Source organism: Rhinolophus ferrumequinum, chromosome 9 (assembly GCF_004115265.2).
Source record: "Rhinolophus ferrumequinum isolate MPI-CBG mRhiFer1 chromosome 9, mRhiFer1_v1.p, whole genome shotgun sequence".
NCBI lineage: Eukaryota > Metazoa > Chordata > Mammalia > Chiroptera > Rhinolophidae > Rhinolophus > Rhinolophus ferrumequinum.
The window spans coordinates 38591919-38618526 of record NC_046292.1 but is presented as its reverse complement, the minus strand read 5'-3'; the positions used below and the strand labels follow the sequence as shown (position 1 = coordinate 38618526).

The following is a 26608-nucleotide window of genomic DNA, read 5'->3' as shown; positions in this document are numbered from 1 at the left end:
AACAAATACTTTAAAAGATCGCACTTACAAGGACTCTATGATCCTTTAGAAAGCCTATGTTGCAAGTGAGTAGGTCCTAATGTTAATTATTCTTTTAATAAAGTAAATGTTTCTTTTACTAATGAAAAATGTTTTTCTTACAGCTTTTAGCGGGTGGTTGAGTGTTTCTGGAGGCATAGCCCTCCTCAGAGGATTTGGGTCTAAAAGCTCCCCAGGCAGAGACAGAGCTGGGGCCATCCCCAAGGAAAATGGGGCCTGCAACTTCCCTTACCACTAGGGCCAGAGTATAAATACAACACTCTCTGCTCTCAGCAGGGTGGTAGTATAGAGTGGGGGAAAAAACACGTAAACAGAAAATTACCACTCAGTTTTCAAAATCTTTGACGTCTACTCTTTTGTCTTTTATAATGTATGCCATTTGCTTACAGAATTTTATAATCAAATTTTGTTGGGGGTTGGGGTGGTGAATACATAGTCATATATGAATTTTGTGTCCTGTTCATTGCAGAATGGCTCTGGCCTACCCTGGGCATTGGGCAGGCAACCTATTCTGGTTCTCTGTCACCCACACGTGGGTTCAAACAATCTTAGCCCTTAACACCAGGCACATAAAAAAAGAAAAGAGGCCTATTGATACTCTAAAAGTAAAAGATTAAAGTGGTACCAACTGCCCCTCTCTTATTTACAACCCCTGGAGCCAGGGTGAGATGCCCCCACAGTACCAGCAGCCTTCGTTTTGGGATAGATATCGCTCAGGGAACGTTGGAGACACTTTATGGAGGCTGGCTCAGCAGTGTGGTCGCCAGCTTTCCTCTTCACGAAAGCCAAGGGAGTCGGTCAGGATCACATGCAGCATCTAATCAAGGCTCATACTTTTCAGAGTGTCCTCTCTGCATTCCCCATACCTGTCCGTCAGAGCAACGCTTGCTCATCAGCTTCCTTCCCCCAACTCTTTCTTCTCCCCGTGCTATCTAAGTGTGGGTGGGTGGGTTCCATCTCTCAGTGATTATCCCCCCCACCCCCACCCCCCCACCGGCAGAGCAGAGGTCTGATCAGGATCATCAGCCGGGCTCACCTATTCCTATACTTGGGCAGACAAGTTAAGGAAATCTGAACACTTGAGTTCAGAGTTTTTCAACCTTGACCTCACTGATATTTTGAACTAAATAATTTTGTTATGAGGGGCTCTCTGTGCGTTGTAGGATGCCTAGAATCACCGTGGCCAGTAGCACTCCACAAGTCATGACAACCAAAAATGTCTTCAGACATTGCCAAATGTCCCCTGGAAGCAAAACAGTCCCCAGTTCAGAATCACTGTTTTAATTAAACCAGTACAATTATCTTTGATTCTTGTTTCATTTTGAGCCAAAACTTACATGTCATTATAACGAATATATCAAGATAAGGTTTACTTCTGTTTCCAAGAGAAGAAATATATAGTCTAGGTGTTACCACCCCCCACATCATACACACACACTTATCGCAGAATGGGGCTGTTGTCGCCATCTGACTGGTGAGCGGTCCAGCTCCAAAATTCCAACCTGAGGGCTGCTTTCTGGGACCACTCTTGGTACCAACATGCCTTAGTGTGGCTTCCTCATCTGAGTACTTTATTGGCAAGTGTGAATGCGAGGACCAGGAGTGAAAGCCAGGGGTTGTAAAGCAGGCCAGGAAGGAGAGCCATTGGTAGGATACATTATCAAATCAGCCACTTCCAAAGGCATTGGGTTGCTTGATCCTGCAAGATAGTTTAAAAGCTATACAACATATCTGAGGCGGAGCAGGAAGAAGCATCTATTCATCAGTGTTGACACCACTGGTCAAAGATTTGCCCCCTGAGACAGTAACCACTCCCCACACCTGCACCTCTGGGTTGTACCTGGCTGGGTGTCGAGCGGTTCCAGCAGTGCCATGACCCCGCAGCCTCAAGACACAAGATGAGAAGCCTGAGGTATGGGCTTAAGGTGAAGCTCGCTTAGGTTCTACCTGCTGAAGGTGGAATTAAGATCAGTGATGGTGAAATAAGCAGCAGGTGAGGCTCCAAACAACCCTCCCCACTCCATCCCTGGGGCGCAAGGCAGACTGTCACGGGAGTGAAGGAACAAACTACCACACGCACTGGGGTGCCCATATTAACTGGCATACTGCCCTCGATCACTCATGCACGAACTCTGGGTAACTGACTCATTCACTCCCTCACTGGTTCATTACATTTTTATGGCCAAAAAAAATGGGGGTCGGAATTGATGGCTTTTTTCTTTTCACAATCGTCCTTCATTACGTCATTTTATATTTCATAAGAAAAGAGGTATAAACAAACAGAAAGAAAACCCCACACTCGAGATTTCCATGCGCCCCGCGGGAGCGAGGCGAGCGGAGGGGAACCTTCTTGCCGAGGTCTGTCTCTTGAAGAACCTGAGTCTCACACTCAGGAAGGGCGGCAAAGGGAGCGGTCTCAGGATACCGCCGACCACTGAGGTCTTCGGAAGCAACGTCTCCGGGTGCTGCTATCTCTTTAAAGAGGCGGGGCTCTACCCGGAGGAGGCGGAGAAGTTCCGACCCCCGGATCTCCGGCTTCCGGCAACTCCAAGGGACCGGAACCTACGCGGAGCTTCTGAGGCCGGAGCCTTCCCGGGACCGGCTGGACGCCGAGCCCCCCGAGGTGAGGCGGCCGGGTGTGCGGGGCTGGCCCGGGACAAAGGGGTCTCGGTATCCCCTGCCCGCCGGGCCGCTGCGGCCCAGCTCCTCCACCTAAAACACTGCCTCTGCTTCTTGGGCATCTCTTTCCTAGACCTGCAAAGGGCTCAGGGTGCCCCAGGCGTCAGGGTCACCATCACCCCAGCTTCTGCTGATGGCTTGGCTGTGCACTAAGCGCCTTACTGTCTCATTTAATGGCCACCAACACCGTATGAATAGGTACCGGGTTTCCCCGAAAATTAAACCTAACCGGAAAATAAGCTTTGGCATGAGTTTTCAGGATGACATCCCCTGAACATAAGCCCTCATGCATCTTGTGGAGCAAAAATTAATGTAAGACCCGGTGTTATTTTCGGGGAAACAGGGTACCATTATGAACCCATTTTACAGATGAGAATACTGAGACCCCGAGGAGCCCAAAGTCATACAGCGAGAAGCAGCAGAATCAGGAATGAAACCCAGGTCTGTCTGACCCCAGAGCTTGTGACCTTAACCACTGGCTAGGCTGAACTGCCTTTGCTCTTCACTGTGCTCACAGCCACCTTTCTCAACCCCCAGCTTTCCCTTCCTCATCCTTTCATCTCCCCGCTGCACCTGGTCCCTAAACACACATAGTAAGATTGGATGGAACCTTTGGACCTGCCTCCTCCAGTTAGTTTCTTTATAACAGTTTTAATAATATCTAAGGCTAAATGACTGTTTTTATATAAACCTTTCAAACCCCACTAAAAAGGGAAACAAATACCATTTCGAATGCTGAAATAAGATTTGTTTGCAGAAATTTTATTTTGGTATCCTGTTTATTCATTTTTCCCTTTTTAGACCTCTGCGAATTTGCTTCCTAATAATTGGGAGAAGACCCACTGGCTGAATGGCAGCTGTAGATGACTTGCAGTTTGAAGGTACATCGGTTGGGTGCCCACCTTTGTCTTTATGATCAATATTTCTGCCGTCACAGTGACAAATTTTCATTGCTATACTGGCACATACATTAAAGTAGATTATTTCAAACATCTTGGTAAAAGAATATTGGCCACAGCCAGGTTTTTCTATTTGTCCACACCAGCTGTTCTTTTTTTTTTTTTGCCAAATAGCTCTTCAGATGGTAACATAAATTTAGTACCGTGGTTACAGAAAATGTTTATAGAGTCCCTGCTTTAGTTCAACAAACATTTATTGAGCACTTACTTTGTGTTTAGAACTGTACCAGGTACAGGAGATACAGATAAAGGAGAATTTTCTTTTATACTGCGGGAGTAGATAAAAGTGTAAAGAGATAATTATGATGAAATATGATCAGGTCATTTCTTCACTGAATCAGTAAGTAGCTCATGAGTGTGACCGTGAATCAGGCAATTGTTCTAGTTATCAGGTATAGAAGAGTGAACCAACAGCCAGTTGCTTCCCTATGAAGCTATCAGTCTAGTAAGGGAGACATTTATTTGTGAAATGGTCTTTTAAATATCTTATTTAAATATTAAATAATCTACAAACTATGAAAGGGCTATAGGAAGAGTTCATAACTCATAACCCAGAGCCTCATCTAGGCTAGGGATTGATGAATGCTTATTTGTCTTATAAACACTTGTGTAGTTCTACTATATGGCAGGCACTGTTCTAAGTGGTTTACAAATATTAACTAGTTTAATCCTTATGTCAACTTTATGAAATAGTTGTTTTATTCTTCCTATGTTACTAGAAAAATTAAGTAATTTGCCGTCAGGTTAGATAGGAAGTGGTAAAGCAGGGTTTGAACCCAGGCAGGTTACCTTCACAACTTATGCTATCTCACTACTATTTGAGGAAGACATATGATGAGTAATCCATTTCATCATAAATACTATCAGTTCCATCTTCAAAATACATCCAGAGGATCAAAGCATCTGACCACTTCTCACCACCTCTACTACTCTCCCTCCGTGTTCAAGGTCATGATCACCTCTTGTCTCTATTATAGCCCTTACCCTCCTTCTGGTCTTCCTGCTTCCTCCCTTGCCCCGCTATGGTAAATATTTTGCAGCCAGAATAGTCCTTTAAAATTAAGTCGATCATGTCATTCCTTTCAAGCCTTCCAGTGGCTCCCATCTCACTAGGAGTGAAAGCCAGAGCCCATTCTGTGCTTTGGAGGCCGTATATGATCCAGCGCTCTACTGCCTTTGATTTCATCTCCTGCTACTCTTACCCTTTCTCCATCTGCTCTACCCACACGGGCCTCATCACTCTTCCTCCTAGACATCAGGTACACTCACAGCTTAGGGCTTTTGTGTCATCTTTCTGTTTGGGACATTCTTACTCCAGATAGCCACATGACTTGTTCCCTCACCCCGTTCAAATCTCTCTTCATTAGAGAGGCCTTCCTTGGCCATCCTATATAAGAGTACAATATGAAAAAGTTCAAACAGAGAGAACAGCATATACACAGTACCTGCAGAGGGAGGAAATTTGTTTGATTTTTTTTCCAAGTAATTGAAAGAAGGCCAATGTATCAGAGCTCTGATGGTGGGACAGGCTGTCACAAAGTGGGGTTTAAGAGGGGACAGAGCCAAATCTTGCAGGACTTTATAAATTATGTTAAGGATTTTGCTCTTTAGAAAAGAACACAGGATGATGTGTGCGTCATGGAAAGCTTCCCTGAGGAAGAATGGTAGTGTTAGATGGATAAATGGAGTTCAGGAGCCTTTAGGTACAAGATTCTGTGTCAAGAAAGGAACAGAGGCAAAAAAATAGCAAGGGATATGCCAGGATGTAGAAGCAGAGAATGTTGGTGGAAATAAGAAACATACCAATCTTGCCCTCAAGGAGCTGAGATGGGCAAGAATAACTAAGAGAGCAGAACGCGTGAATAGTCATCATATGAGAGGTACACACATCCTACATTCCAATCAAACTATGCCATCTGCTGTTCCTCAAACACGAGACACATTTTCTATCTTCGTCATCCCATTTCCTTTGCATGAGATGCCATCCCCACCACTCTGGCTATCCTTCATATATGGCAGCTTCTCCAAGAAGTCTTTTCCAAGCCCATCAACTAGATGAGTTAGTGTCTTCCTTTGATCCTCTTTGGCCTTTGTACCTAGAATGTGACAATCTGCTTTTCTTCTGGCATACCCTTGCCCCTTGTAAACTACCGCTTTTGAAATACGCGACTTTAAGTATATGTATCGTCTTGGTCTGATTCTCTCAGGCAAAGTTGTGACCTCATCTTTTTAAATCAGTGCCCTGTTCGGTCAATAAATGATAGTTGTAACTATTTATTATCTCATTCTCCAAATCTCTCTGTAAATTTATCTACATTTTATAGTTGAAGAAACAGAGACTCAGAGATACGGAGTCATTTGCCTAAGGTCATGGAGTGTTAAAGTCTTAACTTAAACAAAGGACCATCTCACTCCAGAGCCTCATGCTGCTTCAACAGACAAAACATTGGAGACTGAAACTTAAGTAATTGTAACATATCAGCCACCTAATTAATTTCAGTCACTGTAGTTCTGTCTATAAAACTATTTGCATAGCTGGAAGGCAATAAGAATGGGTTCAGTTATCCAAGAGCCCCATCCTACTGCCAATGGCAGGATTCGTGCCATATATGTAGTGTTACAATGGTGCCCTGCTGATACCTCGTCTCAGTCCTGCCAAGTTCCAAGCTGCCCTGAGTTGTATTCAGGAGCAAATAAGTAAAGTTTGTTAGTATGCCCAGAGACAGGAAGTCTCAGGCATTTCTTGTGGACATGAATTGGTTAGGTTCTTTTGGAAAGCAGTTGAACTGTGGCTCAAGAGCCTTCAAGTGGTTTGTACCCTTTGACCTAGTGATCACACTGAGAGGTGTTCATCCTAACCCAAAAAGCTTTCTCTACACAGACTCTCCTCACAGCGTTATTTGTAAGAATGAAGAGTCGGAAACACCCCAAGCATCCAATGACAGTGGAATAATTGTGTGTACTTACGGTGTCTCTCTCCTACTCTCTCCACCCCCCGGCTGATAGAATAGTATGTAGCCACATAAACGATCATTGCAAAGACTGATATAATATGAATATATCATTTTTATATAATTCCCAGTAGATAGAACAGAATACAAAATTGTTTACATAGTACTATCACATCCTTAATTAGAACTTGGCACATTGTAGGTATGCAGTAAATATTTGTTGAATGAATATTCATTCATTCAACATCATCACTGGCATGAATCTTACTATATAGAGAAAAGGAAATACACCAAAAGTTAAAAATGGTTGCCTTTCTGTGGTGGGACTAAGTGATTTTTATTCCATAGTTTCTACTTCTCATTTTTGTCCCCATATTTTCTATAGGGACTACATAGGACTTGCTGGAAAAAATAACTTCCATTAAATGTTTTTGTATTTGAATCAAAGAAGAGAGGTTTAGATTGGGTACTTTCTGTGGGTCAGGCACTCTGCTAAGGAGCTAGGTAATATTCCTAACTTTCCCAACATTCTTTAAAGTAAATATTATTCTCCCCATTGTACAGATGAGAACACTGAGGCTTATAAACTTTAAGTTCCTTAATCAGGTTCATGTAGTTGATAAGTAGCTGAGCCAGGACTAAAATCCAGGTCTGACTCCACATTCTGTTGTCTTCGTAACCATTTTTCTATGTCAGCTTGATTTTTAGATGAGATTTTCTTTTCAGAGACTTTTGCCATTTGTATCAGACAGGGTCTGTAGCAAAGTTGAGATTGTAACAGCTTATCTTTAAATCAAAAGCATAACATTTCCAGTGTGGGTAAGGTCCCTGATGCCCTTATGTTCTAATTGATTTCAGAATTTGGTGATGTAGCCATTTCTTTAGCAGCAAACACAGATGCCACCACAATAAGCATTGAAGATCCTAGTGAAACCCCCAAACATCAGCGAGGACCCCCAAGAGCCTCAGGGAGAGAAGAGGACGATGAGTTGCTGGGAAATGACTCTGACAAAACTGAGGTTTGAACTTGTCTTTGAAATTGTGTTTTTTCTTTTAATTTTGAAAAGATGTGTTCGTGAATTTGTTTATTGTCTCCTGTGTGATAGGTAGAATGCCAGGCAGTGGCGACACAAAGTGGCATCACACATGGCCTCCACGTTGGGGGGACAAAGAGATGGGCAACCAGACCATTGCCATCCATGTTGGAAGGGAGCACCAGATTGTGGGAGCAGAGAGAAGGCGATTACAGAAGCTTCCTGGAGTCAGTGAGCTTAATGAATCTTGATGAAAGAGTAGGAAGTAGCCAGAGGAGGAAGGTGGGGAAGGGTGATCCAGGCAAAGGGAACAGTTTCGACAAAGTCACAGAGTCATGAAAGAACACAGTACAGACAGTACATCTCCTATCTGCATATACATTGGGAACAAAATGTACTTGGAAGACAGGAGATGAGGCTACACAGATAGGCAGGACTCAACCCAGTGAGTATGAATCGTGTTCGGAAAACTATCAGGAGCTATAGAAAGATTTTAAATAATATCGCCAGATATATTTAAAGATACTTAAGGTATGCTGACCTTGTGGAATATAATTGGAGGGAGATGCACTGGAGGCCAGAAGACCAGGTAGGAAACTGTTTGAGTGGTTTAGGTGAGAAGTGTTGAAGCCTGTACTAGAGTTGGACACAGAGGTATAGAGGGTGGCGTCAGTGGACTTGGTGGCAAAGGGGTGAGAGAAGGAGGGGAGGATTCTAAGGAGACTTCTAGGTTTCTGCATCTAGTAGGATGGTGCTTCTTAGGTGGCTTTTTTTATCATGAAGATTTATTTCCATGTGTACTGTCGTGTTCCATAAAAATCGTATTTCTAGTTTTTATAAATGGAATCATGACTAGTATCCTAAAGGAGCACCCAGTTTATAGCAGTGGGTTCCCAGGCTTCTTCAAATAGTGGAGCTCTTGGGTGCCAGGTGCTCTTTGTGGAACTCCATGAAATATCCAAATAAGTACCAAAGTTTATGCTAAATTAAATACCATCATATACTAGATATTGTGACAAGAGCTCAGATGTAGGAGCCTAACTTTGAATCCTGGTCCAGCCAGTAGTAGCTATGGTCTTGGGTAAGGTATTTTAACTTGCGTAAGCCTGGGTTTCCTCATCTGAAACATAAGAAAATAGTACGTTGACTGTTGTCATCATCATCACAATATTAATATTTGTTCAGTGTTTAATAGCTGCCAGACGTCATTTAAAGTTCCTTACGTGGGTCATCTCATTTAATCCTCAAAACAACCCTGTATGCCAGGAAGTATTCTTATCCTTGTTTTACAAATGAGAAACCTGAGGCACAGAGTTTAAGTAACTTGCCCCATTACACACAGCTGGCAGGTAGCGGCTGGAACTTGACACGGTGGCACTGTGAGTCCAGAGCTTGTGTCCTCCCCTCTGGACTAGAGTTAGTGTCCGTGAAGTGCTCATTCAAGTGATTGGCACCCTCAGGAGACAGGAGTGATTATTACCATAGCTGAACTGAATGCATTAGATTTCTCCGGAGAAATAGAACCAATGGGATGTGTAGATAGAGAAAAAGAGATCTAAGAAGTGGTTTCCATGATTGTGGATGCTTGGCAAGTCTAAAATCTGATGGAGGAGGCTGGTAGGCTGGAGACTCAGGAAGAAGCTGGAGTTTGAGTCCCAAGGCATTCTGCCGTAGAACCAGGAAAAGCCAGCATTGCAGATAAAGTCTTGACGGCAGTCTCCTGGAGAAGCAAGTCCCCTTGCTCAGGAGATCAGCCTTTTCTCTTCAGGCCGTCACCTGATGGGCAGAGGTCCAACCCACAGGGGAAGGCAATCTGCTTTACTCAACAAGTCCACGGATTTAAATGGAAATCTCCTCCAAAAACACCCTCAAAGAAACATCTAGAATGATGTTTGACCAACTATCTGGGCACAATGGCCCAGACAAATTGATACATAAAATTAACCATCACACTGAGCAAGTTTCAAACGTTTAAGAAGAAATGTATAGGGGGAAAAATCTGAAAATTGAAAACATTCTATCCATTATCTTAATTTTGTCTGTGAATGGGGAAGAGGTTACCAGTATTCTTTGGCCTCGCTTATGGAATAAGTCTGTGGTGTTCAGTATCTTATATAATATTAGGGCTGGAAAGAACCTTCAGTTTCCTCTTTCTCAACTTCCCTTCCAAGTTGTGGCTGCTGTCCATGGTATGTGCGGAGACAACACTGAATACTTCCCGAAGCAGGCTGTTCAGTACCATAAGGGGCTGCAGCCACTGTTTGGCAACTTTAATTGTGAAAAAAATTCTCTTTTTTAGTGAACAAAAAGTACGTGCCTATAGTACCTTCCCTTGCCCTGCAAAGCTTCAGAGTGCCTCTGTGTCGCTGTATGAATTCTCTTCAGTTATCTGAAGGTGGCAGTCATGAGTCCTGGCGTGGGGCCTGCATTCTGCTTTTAAGTAGCTATGCTTTTGGGGCACGTGACCTTCCTCATGTGCAGTTTTGTTCTTTTGTCAGAACAGCGTATTTTAAGTTTTTAGTTCTTTAGAGTGAATCAATATATCACATTTTTGAGAATTCAGGTGATAATAATGGTAAGTATCTTGAGGGGGTGAGGGAGAAAAAGATATTGACCCTGACTGCCTTCTGTATGTGTGTGTTTGGTGTGTGCGTATACACCTATATGTATGTACACACACGTTATTGTACATAATACATACGTGTAATGAATCCTCCCTATAATCCTAGGAGGTAAAACTTGGTAGCTGTATCTTTAAGAGAACTAAGACTGAGACAAATCTAGTGATTTGACAAAGCCAATCCCTAGTGGAGGGACCAGGATTTGCAGCCTTTCGGTGTGACTTTAAAACCCAAGCTCGTGTTATATCAGGCTGAGGGTTGAGCATAGCTATTGCAAAATTGGTTGATGAGTACAAAACAGCTTAGTCTTTCATACATCTTGATTTTCCGTTAGATCAGCTCCCTTTCTGTCTATGTAGTTGGAATAAGGAAATTACTTTTGTGGTCAGTATGTTTTATTTTATCTCTGACAGTTACTTGCTGGACAGAAGAAAAGCTCCCCGTTCTGGACATTTGAATACTATCAAACATTCTTTGATGTAGACACTTACCAGGTTTGTAAACCAGTTTCACCTTTCCTTTAAATGTATTGGAGACTTGTTTCTTCTATGGTTAAACAATCAAATAATGTTAAAGCTTTTGTTACTGGTTATAGTGTTACAAAAGTAAAGGGTTACTAGCATTTGAAAATACTATCATCAGGAAAGCTCTAATAACTGAGTTTTAATTTTACAGTAGTTGAATTTATTAAACTTAAAAAAAAAAAACTTCAGTAGACTTACCGCTATGTTGTTTTCCAGGTCTTTGACAGAATCAAAGGGTCTCTTTTGCCAATACCAGGAAAAAACTTTGTGAGGTTATATATCCGCAGCAATCCAGACCTCTATGGTATGTGTAGTGCCGTTTTTATTCTTTACCATGGTCCCCCTGAACTCAGGTGAGCGTGAGGGTTGTCTGGAAAGTTGGAGAAGTGTACTGTTGGCAAGGCATACAGCATTTTATTTGACTCTTCTGAGCTTCAGTAGCAACCCTTGGGAAAAATTTTGGAGAAAATGCAATTATCCGCTATCTTAATGCCATGATTACAAGTAATAGTATGTCCTTTGAAAGTCTTCAAAAGACTTTCCAAACTTGAGACAAATTAAGGTACTTTGTATAAGAGGAGATGTTACTTTTAGAGGATTTGCGGGAGGGCATGAGTGCCGAGAAGGTAGTCTCACACTTTTTCATTGATGGGCTGAGTCCCAGCTCTGCCCTCAGGCAGTCTGGCTCCCCGTGGGACTCAGGCAGCAGCACTGGAAGTCTGTAAGAGGGAGGGGCCAGGGGAGCACTGTCATCCCCACCCTCCCTGTTATCTGAGAAAGGTCAGAGGTCCACTCAGTGCTCTGCAGGAAAGGTCTCTAATCTCAGTGGGCGTCTGTGTTTGAGGGGAGAGGAGAGCCAACGTCTCTGAGTGCTGTGTGCAGGTGCTCTACAAAGGACTGTGATACTCGGTCACGTTTAATTCTTCCAGCAACCTTGTGGGTAGGTATTACCTATCCCAAATGCGGGAGCTGACACGCAGTGAGGCTCAGTGATATATATCCTCAATCCTGAACAGTAAGTATTCAGCGCGATTATAGATATTGATTATAAGAAGAAAAGGAATTCATGAGAATCTACTGTGTCAATCACTATATACACTGCTTCATCCTTACAACAAGACTGGGCATTAAGTGCTATTATCCCTGTTTTCCATGTGAGGAAACTAAGGCTGAGAGTTGTCAAACTGAAAAAGTAGAACCCGAACCTAGTTCAGTGTTACATAAAGCCCATATTTATCCTATTAGACTAGAGGTTTTAGACTACAGAACCTTTTCATCAAATGGCCTGGATGTCCAATACTTAAAACTAAAAAAAGTGGAACTACTCTGGTGGAGGTTAAAGAGAGGCCCACTGACGTTCAGCTCCCTCTCTCTGCTACAGTACCAGGAGTTCCGTCCAGACAGCTGGAATTCCTGGAGCTCCAGTGAGTGTGGAGTGCAAACCATGGCCTGGGTCCATGCCACTCATCTAAGCGTTGCCAAGTGGGTTCTCTTTTTAGCTCTCTCATTCATTCTTACTTCTGGTCTGAGAACTTCTTGAGATGCAGGCTCGGTCTGAGTAATACGTGTCATCGTCTCCCAGCAGAGGGCTGGGCATAGAGTTAAGTGCTCAAACAATTTTTTTTTTTTTATTTTATTGGTGAATATTGGGCAACAGTGTGTTTCTCCAGGGCCCATCAGCTCCAAGTCATTGTCCTTCAATCTAGTTGGGGAGGGCGCAGCTCAGCTCCAAGTCCAGTTGCCATTTTCAATCTTTAGTTGCAGGGGGCGCAGCCTACCATCCCATGAGGGAATTGAACTGGCAACCTTTTTGCTGAGAGCATGCGCTCTAACCAACTGAGCCATCCGGCTGCCCCTCCGGAAGCTCAGCGGCAGCTCGTTGTCTTCAATCTAGTTGTGGAGGGCGCAGCTCACTGGTGCATGTGGGAGTTGAACCAGCAGCCCTGTTGTTCAGAACTCGTTCTCTAACCAACTGAGCCATCCGGCCGCCCCTCAAACAATTTTTGAGCACCTTATTTTGCGATAGAGACTGAGGATTCGAAGATAAAGTCATAGTTTCCACCCCCAAGGAGGAAGAAAAGGTAGAACTAACATCTGGTGAGCACCCTACAAGAAAAGGTAGAACTAACATCTGGTGAGCACCCTACAAGTGCCACTGTTTCATTTCTCACACTCCAAGGTAACCTTATCTTATAAAAGAGAAAATGAGAGGTTTGATTTATTCTTTGCGCACTTCTGGATGTTAAAAACATTTCATAATATAAAAATACATAATACAAACTAAGTTAAGGCTCTCTCCCACCCCTATCCCATAAGAAGAGTAGGAATTAATCAGGAAAGAGGAAGAGAGAAGGCAGTATGGAGCCGTTGCACGCCTGGGATGAGCAGGTGGTGGTTGTATCTCTGGAGTCCAAGCTTCTTTCAGGCCTGAGTGCGCTAGAGGCACCGGCTGTGTCTGTCGCGCATTGCTGTATCCCCAGCACTTCCTAAGTACTCCAGGGCCCAGAAGGGAGTGAGTACTTAGTAAATAATGGCTGATAGGATATGATATTCTCTGCTTTCCAGTTATGGATCCTATAATATTTTGGCCACTGTGGTCATGTGCTGGGATGGTGTATGGATAACACATGGTCCGTTTTGTTCATTTGTTCTACAAAGCTTTTGGGGATTTTTAAATTGTTGGTTGTAGGGTTTTGGGGTTTGTTGTTGTTTTTTTCCCCATCTTTTTTTGTTTGTTGAATCTTGTATGTGCTAGGCACTCAGAATACTGTGGTGAACAAGATTTAGTCCTTGCCTGTAGCAGAGAGCTTGCAGGCTAACGAGTAAACAGCAATATTTGGAAAGCTGATGGTGACTCTTTGGGGCATCCCAGTTGAGTGTTTGTGCTCCCTTTCCCACTTTCAGGGACCAGTGTGGCTTTGAAAGTGCTAACCCATTTCTGCTAGTCGTCTCCTCCAACACAGTAATTTTCTTAATTTTATGATATGTCAAGGCGCCTGCAGTTATCCCAAAAGTATTGCAAACTATTAATGAAATTCGTAAAATATATTAAAATCTTTTGACTTAAAATTGTATTTGTTCTAATAGTACTTTTTCTAGATGGGAAGAAACAAGGATGGTGTTCATGAAATCAAGCCCCATGATGGAAGGGATTTGCAAAGTATGGTGTACTTATCCACTAACTGGAATGTTTCATAATCACTAAAAAAGGATTAGCTGATTTTTATGAATAGTTATGGTAGAATCTCTAGGATATATTAAGGCAAAAATATATTAAGGTGAAAAAGTATATATGTATGTTGTCATTTGTATAAACATACGCACAAATAGGCATTTGCTTATATGTCTATAGAAATCTCTGGCAGGATTCACTAGAAAATGGTTATAGTGGTGAGCTCTGGGGAGGGGAGATGCATAGCTAGAGAATAGAGAGGGCAGAAAGTTACTTTTCTCTGTATTCCCTTTTATACTTTTTTGAACACTGAATTATGTGCATGTATTACTTTTTCATTAAAAAAAGAAATAAAAAAATAAAGCCTTAAACACCCCCACACATACGCACACCCACGCACATGCACACACACCCATGGTGAACCGGGAGATTAAATTAACTCTTCCCTAAAGTGTTCTGCCTGCCCTAATCTTCCATTTAGACTTCAGAAGGACATACCTAATTTAAGTTCTTTTTCACTGGCATTAACATTTGGCACTTAGATAACTTTTGCTTTTGCTTTCTGTGTCCTGATGAGGAAGGTTTCACAAAATGTTCATGAATTTTTTTGGTGTTCTCCAATAAAAGAAGCTATAAACAAATCAGTGTCTTTATTCACCTAATTGTGGGAGGTATTTTGGCCTTTGCATTCCAATGCCCCCATCTTTAAGGCAGCTCATTACTGAGTTGTGTGTTCGACCTTTCAAAAATGAAAATTCCCACTAAATGAGTATTGAATGCATCAAAAATTCATTTTCCCTTGCTTATATGACTAGGGCTCTAAGGGAGCTGTAAGAGTCTAAAGGCTGGTGCTTCATTTTCTTGTTTGTGAATCTTCTGGTTTCCTTTGCAGGCCCCTTTTGGATATGTGCCACATTGGTCTTTGCCATAGCAATTAGTGGGAATCTTTCCAACTTCTTAATCCATCTGGGAGAGAAGACATACCATTATGTACCCGAATTCCGAAAAGGTTGGTCAATAGCTTGACTCATTTGGAATGCTGTCATTTATAAACCATGAGTTCCTTTCATCCACTGAGCTCGGAGGCCCCGTGTCTAGGTGCCGCAGCCCCTGCTTTCTGTATTTCAAACTACCTACTTCCTGAGAATTTACCACCCATGTATTTAAATCTACATAACCTTTTTTTCTAAATTGTGGTAAAACATACATAGCATGAAATTTACCATATTCATATGTTTAAGTTTACAATTCAGTGGCATTAAGTACAGTCACAATATTGTGAATCCACATAGTCTTCTGGAAAACTGTAAAGGAATGCCCAATAGCACTTGAAATTTATCCAAAGAAAAATGTACAAAGTACGTGAAAAGCAGTGTGCATGAAAGTCTCCATTGTAGCACTCTTTGTGTCACCCAAATGTTGGAAACCATACGGGCGTTGTTATTTAAGTCATGATGACTCAGCTAGCTAGGTCTGTAGCCAGGAATTAGGAAGCTCTAGAGCAAGGTGGAAGTGATCATCCAAACTGATGCCTGAGCTGTTAGCGACTTTGTTAAAGACACGTCTGCACAGTCTAGGTCAGTGCTAGAAGGGAGAATGCAGAAATGAGGGTGTCCATGCCGTGATGGGCTGGTGGATGACACTCGTGTTTTAAAATGTCCTTTCTTGTGGTAGTATTGGATAATTTAAAAAACAAACCATAAAACAAAACAAAACAGCTTTTAAGGACTTGCAGATGACAGCCACCCCAAAATGAAGAAGTTTGGCTTTGCACAAGATGGATCCACTTTCTCAGTTCTCTCTTTCCCTCCCTGCCTGCTCTCCTGTCGAGAGGCTGTATATAGACTGTACAAGAGCATGGTTCTGGAACGAGGTCACTGGCTTCAAGTTCCTGCTCTACCACTCATTAACTTCTGCTTTGTCGCGCAGGTTATTTCATCTCTCTTGGCCTCAGATTCCATATCAGTGAAACGGGAATAATAATGCCTATGTTATAGGGCTATTGTAAGAATAAAGAGTTGATATAGTATGTAAAGCAATAGTCAATATTTGTTTATATATACACATAACACATATATGCATGTATATAGAGACATGTATTTACCTGAGTGTGTGTATCTTTGCACCTCTGTGCATCCTTCCTTCTTTCTTCCCCTCTACTCTTCATGCCCGTTTTCCCTTCTTCTCTTTTCTTCTCCATCATTGAGTCAGACCTGGATTCAGTCTCAACTCCATTTGTCAAATGGAGTTTGAGTTTAACTTCATAAATGTTATCCATGAGATACTGACCCTGCCTTCAAGTAGCTCAATGGTTAAGCAAAGAAAAGACAGGTAAATGAGTATTGCTGTAAATGGCATGTGTTAATTTCTATATCCAAGGTACATATAGGTATATTGATGGACAAGAAGGAGTGAATCACCCTGCCCGAAGGTCTGGAAGCTCAGGAGAGTCTTTATCTTTTCTTACCCTCTTTGGCTGGGCATCCCAGTATCTGGGAGTCATGGGATGTATGTACCAGTAAGGTAGTGATTGCCTCCATCAATAAACAGTTTTCTATTGTACATTAAGAGTATAAGCCACACATCCAAGGGCAGATCCTGCATCCACTAGTTATTATTTGATCTTGACCAAACCACTTAGCTTCTCTGATCCTTTTCCCTTATCTCTAAAATGAAGTTACAGAATATATGAAATAATGTGTTTACAAAATAACATAAAAAGCTAATTACTGATTGAGCATTTATTATTTATCAATCAGTGTTCTAAGTATACCTGTTTTTATGCATTTAATGTTCATTTACTCATATACAATTCTAGTAATTTTATAAGGTAGTGTACTATTATCATTCCCATTTTATAGATGAGGAAACTGAGGCAGGAAGGTTAAGTAACTCACCACCCAGAGTTATTTAGCTATGAGTGGCAGAGCTAGGATTAGAACCCATGAAGTCTGCATCCAGAGTCTTTGCCCTTGACTGTTACACAATGTTGCCTCTCAGTAAAGCACTCAGTATAATGCCTGGCACCCAGTGACTAGCTGTAGCCATAGTAGTAATTCCCTTCCCCTCCTTTTAGTTGTCCAAGAAAAAAGCAGTATGTCAGCAAAATTGCATTTGGCTTAATCAGGGAGTTCCCAAGGTGAAAAAACTGCTCTGGGCAGCTAACAATATTTTGGATAGTTACGTCTTACCAGAGTCTGACCGTAATTGCTAGGGGTGCCTTTGTTCTTGCCAAGCGTGGTAAGTGAACTACCTGCTGATTTTTGTGTAGGAAGGGCTGGTGCCTCGGGCTTAGCCACACATTATGATCCTCCACTCCAGAAGGGGGAGAATGAAACCTCTAGGGTGTGCTGCTGCAGCTGGAGGAGGAGGAGGGAGGTACAGTAATATACTGAACATGGCTGTTCTGAGAAGCTGCTAAATAGCCTTTCCACCACAGAGCCAGAATTGTTTAAAGAAGAAAGTGAAACTGGAGAATATTTCAAGCAATTCATCAATAAGCTGGAACTCCCTATTTCAGAGACAGAAGGAACTCTAAATAGAATGCAGAGCAAGTTAATCTGTACCCAGGGTATTTTAATAAATTTGCTAAAGAAATCAGTGTCAGCTCTTGTTATACTAGGAAAGAGGACATGTTCTTCCAAAGGGATAGTTGGCTTTTATTTGATTGAAATGCTCCAGTATATTTGAACATTTGTAGTATGGCCCTCTGAAGTATTTCAGTTACATGATTCAGTTTTTAGTAACTAATTTAATAGTATTTAAATTTGTTATTAAACAACTTTAGAAAACCATATGAGAGACTACTGGTCATCACCACAAAGACAAATGCCCAAGATTCATCAATTCAGCAGATTTTTAGAGTGCCTACTATGTGTCAGGTAGTGTGCCAGGCTCAGGGACTATGAAAACCAGTAAGACATGATCCCCTGGTCCAGTGAAGTAGAGGGACGTGTTAGGAACTAGGTCCAGTAGGGTCTTGGAAATGCTCTGATAGTGCATTCAAGGTTTAGTGGGGATTAAAACTTGTGTCTTGTCGTCGCCAGTGTCCATAGCAGCCACCGTCATCTATGCCTATGCCTGGCTGGTTCCTCTCGCACTCTGGGGTTTCCTCCTGTGGAGAAACAGCCGAGTTATGAACATCGTTTCCTATTCGTTTTTGGAGATTGTGTGCGTTTATGGATATTCACTCTTCATTTATATCCCCACAGCAGTAAGTACCACACTTATTCTGAGTAATGCTCTGTCCTGGGTTGAAAAATTTAACCAGCATCATTCTTTCTAGCCTAACACTGATGTGTGCCGGAAAAACACCCTTTGAATGTAGAAGTTCAACATGAATGGGGACTGGGGAGCCAAGTGCCTTCCTTCACTGGATCTCAAGCCCTTCGTTATGAAAGCATTCACCTCAGTCTGCATGCTGGTGGTGTTTCTCAGGCTGTGCTGAGAAACCAGAGGCAGTGGGGGCCCAGCGCTGATTGGCTCACGGGCCTTTGTAAACACATGTGCCTGGAATGAACAAATGCCTCTCTGAAATGCCTCCCCAAACCCCTCCCCTCCCTCTCTTCTTTCAGATACTGTGGATTATTCCCCAGAAAGCTGTTCGTTGGATTCTAGTCCTAATGGCCCTGGGCATCTCAGGCTCTGTCTTGGCAATGACATTTTGGCCAGCCGTCCGTGAGGATAATCGGCGCATCGCGTTGGCCACAATTGTGACAATCGTGGTGCTTCACATGCTGCTTTCTGTGGGCTGCTTGGTATGTCTCATTCCCGTGTTCTGCTGTGCTTGAGAGGCCAATACTGAAAGTCCTCAACCTGTTAGACCCGATGGTTCTTTAAAGACTGGATCCATGAAATAACTACTTTTAGATAGATTCTCCTGGATGAGAAGTGGGAAACTCATGAGAATTTGATCTTAATCCCCCACTTTACCTCATTTCTTAAGTTTGATTAGGATGTGGTGTCTGGTCAGAGGAAGTGGGGGTGGATGAGTGTCTATAAATAGGATTGGGGAGCGGGAGGGGAGGGAGTTCTGCTTTTGGATACCTTTGTTGGTTTTCTGCTCATACCTGGAAGGAGTTTTGAAATTTAAAGCTTTATAGGTGGAAAACTTGAGAATGGCATCAAATATAGGAAAGGGGGTTTATTTTTAAAGTGAACAAGATTTAAAATAGTTTTTGAGTTTGTGCATTTAGGTGTCTTTTTTTAGGAGAGCATGTGCTGTTGAGTCAGACAGACCCAGATCGAAGCCCAGCTCTGTCACTGACTGACCATGTGGGTTTGGGCATGGTACTTAGCGTCTCTGAATCTGAATGTCTTAATCTGTAAAATGGGTATAATAGGTCCTGCCACAGAGGGTTATTCTGAGGATAACATAAAATAATAAAGCACATAACGTAGAACTTGTCTCATAAGTGCCCATAAATTAGGTCCCTTTCCTTTTCCTTTGATCCTAAGGAGACAGGGTTTTGTACCTTATGTACACGTGGTGCTCAAAAATTGCTGTCCATGGCCTTAACAAGGCCTGGCACAGGTTTTGAAAAACCTCCGAGTCCAAGAATGTAAGATCAGTGATGAAGGAAAGGACATGCCCTCGGGAAGATGCCCACGTAGCACGTGTCCAGACCCTTGGTCAGGCTTTGCAGTTGTGGGAGGAAATATTACTTTGGCACTGTTTGATCTTTAATATTTTTGTGTATACAACCGTAGTCTCATTAAGTGCATTAATAAGATCCCAATACTTTATCATTGAACAAGTCTCCTAAAATGTGCCAAGTTCTGACACAGAAACCTGATTTACACGCACTTAACATGTGCCTAAGCTTTAAACCCTTGAGGTAGGGGACTGTTGGTTTGACTCATGGCAGAGGGACACTGTTAATTTCTGGCACTTGGAATCTCTGGCTGATCCCTTGAAATGCTGCTGTGACCCTTCTGTCTGCTGAAGAAGAATGTCCTTTTCATTGTGACTAACTCTCTCACTGTAACGCCTCTCACTGGTGTCTTCCCATCTCTCTTCTGAAATGTCCCCCCATTATATACCTGGTTGAGAAGTTGGTGAAGAGAAAGAGGCAGGAGAACAGGCATGGCCTTGTGTGGTTCTGTAAAGAATAGAGAGAAGCAAGGCAAACTGGACAAAGGAGCAGGGAGATATGCTTGTGGTGGTGGTGGTGGTGGGTGTTATTATCCCATGTCATCTGGTACCTGTGGCCAGCGAGTTTATTTTGTGCCTATTACTCCCTTGTGGTGTAAATGACACTGAGGGTAGGATTTAGCTGCCCACCTTGATACTCAGGAACTTCCGAAAGAGAGACTATCGTGAAGTGGAAAGAGCACAGGATTGGGAGCTGCTAAGGCAAGTGCCTTAGCTCTCAGAACCTTGGTTTCCTCATCTGGTAGGGAGGTTCTTATTTTCGTGGGTTCTTGTGAGACTCCATGAAATGGTTGTGAAAGCCCTTCATAGACTGTGACAATTTCTTCAGATGTAAAGAAGTTTCTAGAAGAGCCCTGTGTCATCAGCAGCTGTCAGGGCCATTCCTGCTTATTCCTCCTGTGTGCCCCAGGAAGAGCGGTCCGGGGTCACACAACTCGGAAAGACTAGGCCTTTGCAATGGCGCTAGGCCTTTGCAATGGCGCTTCGCACTGGCCTCTTCCCGTCTTTCTTCTGAACTTCTTACCTGCTATATACCTGGTGGAGAAGTTGGAGGAGAGAAGGAGGCAGGAGAAAAGGCATTGTCAGTTTCAGGGACTCAGCGGAGCAGGGCAGAGGGACGGTAGAGCAGGGAGGTCATTGTGGGAATAGGACTTCTTCTTGGAGGGGAGCAGAGTTTCCTCCTCCTCAGGGAAGGAGCCAACCCATGATCAGGTGTGTGGTGAGGGGCCCGCGGTGCCTGGGGTTTTGTTCTCCACATGGGAGATCCCCGCCTCCTTTCCCTTCTGGAGGAGGTGTGCAGTGCAGCAGGGCTGAAGCGGAATCAGGGGATGGGTTCTAGTCCCAGATCCATCACTGTCTGCTTTGCTTATGTCCGCTCTCTGGACCCCTGCCTCCTCACTTAGAAAACGCTGTAGTGACATTTTCACTGTTGTAAGGATTGAAGGATATGTGCAACGTGAAAAATATGACAAGCTGTATAAATGAAGACATTATTATTATTGGAAGGGCAAGGAGTAGAATTGGCAGGGGAGTTATGAGCTGGGGGGACACTGACTGAACTAGATAGCGTGGTCTCCTCACTCCCCCCTGGGGAGCATGACTGGTGTTTTTGCCTTAGTGTAGTGAAATATATGACAGGCCTACACCTCCTGAGGTCCCCTTGGTGCTGCACCTGTACACGATCTCCAAGTTGGTACTGGCACACACCTGGCAGAGATGACTAAGGAAGCAGCAGAGGGTGTGTCCTTGGCTGGGATGATTGGACATGTACGAGCCTGTTTGAGGTGGTTCCCGCTGACAGCAGCGGGTTCTGTGCCCTAGTATTTGTGGAACTAATGAATCCTAGAGTTATAACTTGTCTTTAGAGATCGTTTTTTCCGATCTTTTCATTTTACAGTTAAGAAATCGGAGACCCACAGGGGTGGAGTGACTTATCCAGGTGACTTAGGCACATGTCAAGTCCATGGAAGAAAGGCATTTTTCCTGCATGGTGGGGGCTTCGTGGCTCAGCACCCTTGCCAGTTCATTGGAGGGCCCAACACTAGCAGCATGGCCCCGGTCTCTTCTCCTTAAGTTAGGGACTCTTCTTTCCTGCCTCAGAAAACAGCTGCTGGAAGCGGTCAGGGGAAGAAGACTTTTAAAATGAATAGAATTACTCTGGGAATGTGATAAACTAGAAGGAGTCTGCAGCTAGAAACTTTTTGAAATGGTCTCTTGAGGAGTTACCACAGAATATGTTTCGGGAAAGCTCCAGCATGTCGTGTGGGTGCCCCCTTCTGGCTAATAGAGAGCAGAACTGGTGAAATGATTCTGGTGGCTTTTTATTTTTTTACTTTTCTAATGCCCTGCCTCCAAGGGGGAGTCAAAAGCATGCAGTGGTCCTTGATTTATTAACAGTTCACCTTTCCTTTGAAACACCAGTGTTCAAGGCTAGTGAGATTGGTATTTCCTGGACTAAAGTTAGGATTCTCAGACCTGGGAACAGGTGAGAAGATTCTCCTTAATGTTTTCTCTCTTCCACCTCCTGATTTTTGACACTTAAATTGTAGATGGTGAGTGGAAGCACTTACTAAACCTTTCATTTCCAAGCTGAAGACTTATGAGGCAAGGCCTGCCTAGCACTTTGTTTTAAAGGTCTTTGCAGAGAGCCTGGCTTAGCAGCAATCTATCAGTTCATTAAGTGCTGATCGTTTACGCGGTGTGCCAGGCCCTGTGCGAGGGGCTGGTGACACAAAGTCAAGAAGGAGACAGTCTTTGGAGGAGAGGCTGTATCACGGAGTGATGACGAGCTTGAGCTTTAGAGTTAGAAAGACCCAGTTTTGAGTCCTGGCTCCCCCACTCGTTAGCCACGTGCACCTGATTGAGTGACAGCCCCTCTGAGCCTCAGTTTCTTCATCTGTCAAATGAGGATAATAGCAACCGCATGGGGTTGTTATGAAGATTAGGTTATATGTAGAAAGTGCTCCATAAACGATAATGAAATTTAAAAAGGCACTCACAGTTGAGTGAGACAGACAGAAACAGACGCTTGTAGTTCATTCAGTGCGATGACCTATGCGGTAGGGGGAAACCTAGAGGCCACAAGAGCCCAGAAGTACTGTTAGCATGGAGTCTAGAACAGTTTTTTAATTCCCTGTATGGTTCTCCTTTTTCGGCAGGCATACTTTTTCGATGCACCAGAGATGGACCATCTCCTAACAGCTACAGTTGTTCCAAACCAAACAGTTGCAGCAGCCAAGTCTAGCTAACGAGGAAAGTAAGAAATTACATTTTTATCTTCTTGCTGTGTGGTACAGTAAAAAATGGGCAGGTGCGTCAATTCTGTTCCACTTAGCAGAAGAACAGAGAGGGCCAGAGCCTTGCATCTTTTTATACAATTTAGTGTGGTGTGTGCACATGCATGTCTGTCTGTGTGTCCTTCTTGCTGAAATCTTCAGTTGTGAAATCCACATGAGCTGGCTTTATAGATTTGGGAAATACCAGCCCTGAGATTCTTCTATAAAAGGAGCTCCTGCCTTTCGGTCCAGCATCCTCTCCTCTCCTGCCTTTGTCCCCTTCCCAGCAGTACATTGTGGGTTTCCTCCATTTGGGTACAGCCCTGGTGGTTTCTCCTGGTTTCCCTGTGACTTTTCAACCTTGCTTCGGGCTCTGAATAGGACCTTTGTTGAATTACTAGTGGATTCTTCAAAGCTTACAAATTCGCCTGCCTGGTTTGTTCTGTGGGCCTCTGATGATTCCACTGTCAAGGGTTGGCTTAGCGGGTCAGAGTACAGGAAAAAATGTCAATTCCTCCATGCCTCCCTGTTCCTTGCCTCCCTGTTCTACCGCCTCAGTCTGCCGAGGCTGCAGTCATGCTGAACTTCCTGCCATTGCCAGAATTGTTCAGGCCTTTGCACTTGCTGTTTAGCTGTCTGCAATGTTCCTTCCTTTCCAACAGTCAACACTCACCTTGTTATCGCATGACACCTTGTATTGTACATCACAGAGGGCGTCTGGTTTGAACAGGGTGCTGAAGGTTAAGCAGAAGCAGTCAGTTACCCATTGTTCTGAAAAGAGTAGTCAGCTGGCCGTGGCTTTTGGGGAGATGAGGGCGTAGGCTGTTCTTTGGGGCATAATGATGCCACATTATTGAGAACAGAAAATACGAGCCCAGTTGTAGAGGGACAGAGGTAGAGAAAACCATGGTGACAGTTGCCTGGGCCCCTGCAATGCTGGCCCAGAATGCCTGACCGTCAGCCCGGTGAGGCCCTGGGGAGGGGCTCTTTCAGCCTGCACCTGAGCTGAGACGACAGTTCCTTTCTTACATCTTGGTTATGAAGGCTCCAGATCAAATGTCCCTGGTGCTATAAGCCTTAAGAGTCAGAAGCTGGCATCTGAGAACGGCCTGGCCCTCGGGGCCCTTGTAGACCTCCCATCCTGATTTACACGGATTTGATACAGCCGGGCTTTGCTCAGATCTATAAACTTGGGTGTCAGTACTTCCATTTGGGTGTCAAATCTCCAAATGAGATAGTGATGAACAGTTTCTTTTGAGCCTTCCTGGCAGAAGCATCAGTCGCTTTGCCAATGAAAGGGGCTGTTCAGAGCCCCAGGCCCTGCAGATTTACGAGCTGGCTGTGCCCTCCACTGTAATCTCTAGACTCCGAGCTTTCACTGAAAAAGTATGGCTTCTAATCTTGCAGATAACCTTCTTCATGTAAATCTGTGCATTGGAGAGCTTAGCCTGGAATGGAGTACTGGGAGAGCATTAATCCCTTCTCTGCCTGAAACCTCAGGATCATAGGGGAGCCTCCAATTACTTGTAATCAGGGAAGTTACCCCTACAGAAGTTACTGAGATGTTATAAAGACTATCTGACTTCCTTCTCTCCTTCCTTTTTAAAAATTATCACCTGACAGCCAGTGTCATTTCTTCTCTGAGCCAAAATCCAGGTAAAGCCTGGAAACTACTTAGAAGGCTTACCTTGGCTTGAGGAATCAAGTATTTGAAGGGCCGCATCCAGATTGGGGCTGCCTTCCCAGGGTCGTGACAAGTGGATCTGTCCAGAGGAATGCAGCCAGCAGACGATTACATTGCAGTGTGAGAAGGGCTTTAATAGATAAGCAAAGAGCTCCAGGAGACTCCTTTATAATTAAAACCTCTTGATTTGATACACAGGGTTTATAGGCAATTATCCTTTCACTCATTCATGTCAAGAGTGTTCATTTCATAAGCCAAAGCTACAAACCTTTTTACTAGGTCTATACACATCAACTCTTTCATTCTGAAATTAGCTTTAATTCAGTGCTTTAATCCTCTTAAACACAGCATCCAAACTGCATGACTTCACACCATGGCTAACTCTATCTTCTGCCAGGCCCTTATTCTTTTCCACACCATGTCTGACACGTCCCTGCCGAGAGAATCCATGGGCTATGTCTTTCTCTTATATTCTTCTTTGTTCCCTTTCTTTGAGGTAAATTGGGAGAACCTGGAGTGACAAGTAGGTCAACATAATAACTTTTAATTCTTTTTTTAAACTTATTTAATAGAAAATTTTAAATATAGTCAAAAGTAGAGTGAATAGTATAATGAATTCCCATGTACCCATCACCCACTTTCAACAGGTGTTACCTCCTGGCCAATCTAATCCATACAACCACCTTTTCTTCCCATATTATTTTGAAGCAAATCTAAGATATCCTATTATTTCATCCATAATATTTAAATGCTATATCTATAAAAGATCCCCTTTAAAACATAACCGTAATACTATTGTCACATCTAAAAAATATAACTCAAAAAAATACATATATAACTCCTTAATATCAAATATACTTGTGTTTGAATTTCATGTTGTAGTTGGTTGAAGTATCTCTTAAATGTCTTTTAAATCATAGAATCCTACTCTGTCTTCCTCTTTCTTCCCTTTTGCCATTTGTTTGTTGAAGAATTGTTTATCCTGTATGTTCTCACCATCTCACTAGATTTTGCTGATCATATCTCTATGGTGTCATCTGCAAATTGGTGGTTGCATTACAGGTTTGATCAGATTCAGGGGCTTTTGGGGAGGATTTGAGCAAGACGACTTGATATGTGCTGTTCAATTCTTCCATCCATAAACTCATAATATCTAATTATTTATTTTTTTGATATTAGTGGCCATTAATAAGCAATGCCTCTGTTAATTCACTAGGGGTTTCAACATGGCGAGACTTCAATTCTGCCTTCTTTGTTTATTAACTAGAATACTTCTCTTATAAAACTTCCCTTCACCTGCTGTTTGGTTGTCCAGTGACATAGTTTATGTAAGGAAAGCAGTCTGGTAGGGGCAGACTCCTCTGGTATTGAAGTTCTCCTTTAAACATAAATAAATACGCTTTTCTACAATTTACTCCTTTCTGTACGGGGGAATCTGTATCTTGAAAGTCACTCTTTCTTTTGTTTTTCAGTCCTCTTTTGTGTTTTTTGGAGTGTGGTTCTTTTGGACACCAAAGCCAGCAGGAAAACTGATGGAACGGCACCAACCGCTAACATCTGGATGGTGCTGCATGGAAACCTCATCACCTATTTAACAAATGAAAATTAAATGTTGTTCAGCACATGTGTCGTTCAGCTCTTCTTTCTCACCTGTTGATGGTCATTGTGACGGTGCGCTGTTTTGGATGAAATACAAGGGAATGGCTTAGACGAGCTCAAGTACCTTGCCCTTTGCCTCTCACGGTCATGTGATGTGCTTCACGTTAGGTGTGCCCTTAGAACCTGAAATGGATCCATCCTAACTTGTGAGGTCTTCTCAGTGTACAGATTTCCTAGGTGATCCTCTTCTCTCCAAATGCTTGCCATTCTAACATGGCCAAACAGTTGTGAACCTTGGTTGGGATTCACTGGGAGCCTAAAAATTTACCTTTGGTGACTTGATACTGGGCAATTGAACCCAATGGTGGCAAAATAAATACCTCACGTGACATCTGTGGCTGCATTTCATGATTTTGAC

General features: G+C 43.1%; 1 protein-coding gene and 1 long non-coding RNA gene across 7 annotated transcripts; one reads left to right on the top strand and one right to left on the bottom strand.

Moving 5' to 3' along the window:
- Positions 1-1074: 1074 nt before the first annotated feature.
- Positions 1075-2467, bottom strand: LOC117026858 (uncharacterized). Its single transcript, XR_004423832.1, has 3 exons — positions 2337-2467; positions 1880-1989; positions 1075-1738 (listed from the first exon to the last, which is right to left on the bottom strand). It is a non-coding gene; the product is annotated as an uncharacterized LOC117026858 (long non-coding RNA).
- Positions 2468-2529: 62 nt separating this feature from the next.
- Positions 2530-26213, top strand: YIPF1 (Yip1 domain family member 1). Of its 6 annotated transcripts, none has more exons than XM_033114018.1 (11): positions 2553-2662; positions 3088-3159; positions 3520-3599; positions 7517-7647; positions 10697-10777; positions 11024-11111; positions 14872-14988; positions 18026-18192; positions 18554-18736; positions 22791-22888; positions 26064-26213. In XM_033114018.1, the coding sequence occupies exons 3-10, from the start codon at positions 3569-3571 to the stop codon at positions 22878-22880; spliced, it is 888 nt and encodes a 295-aa protein (XP_032969909.1). In that variant the 5' UTR covers positions 2553-2662; positions 3088-3159; positions 3520-3568; the 3' UTR covers positions 22881-22888; positions 26064-26213. The 6 variants fall into 6 exon arrangements, with proteins under 6 accessions (XP_032969908.1, XP_032969905.1, XP_032969903.1 ...); XM_033114015.1 differs by having other exon boundaries at positions 7514-7647; XM_033114013.1 differs by having other exon boundaries at positions 7487-7647.
- The last annotated feature ends 395 nt before the right edge of the window (positions 26214-26608 follow it).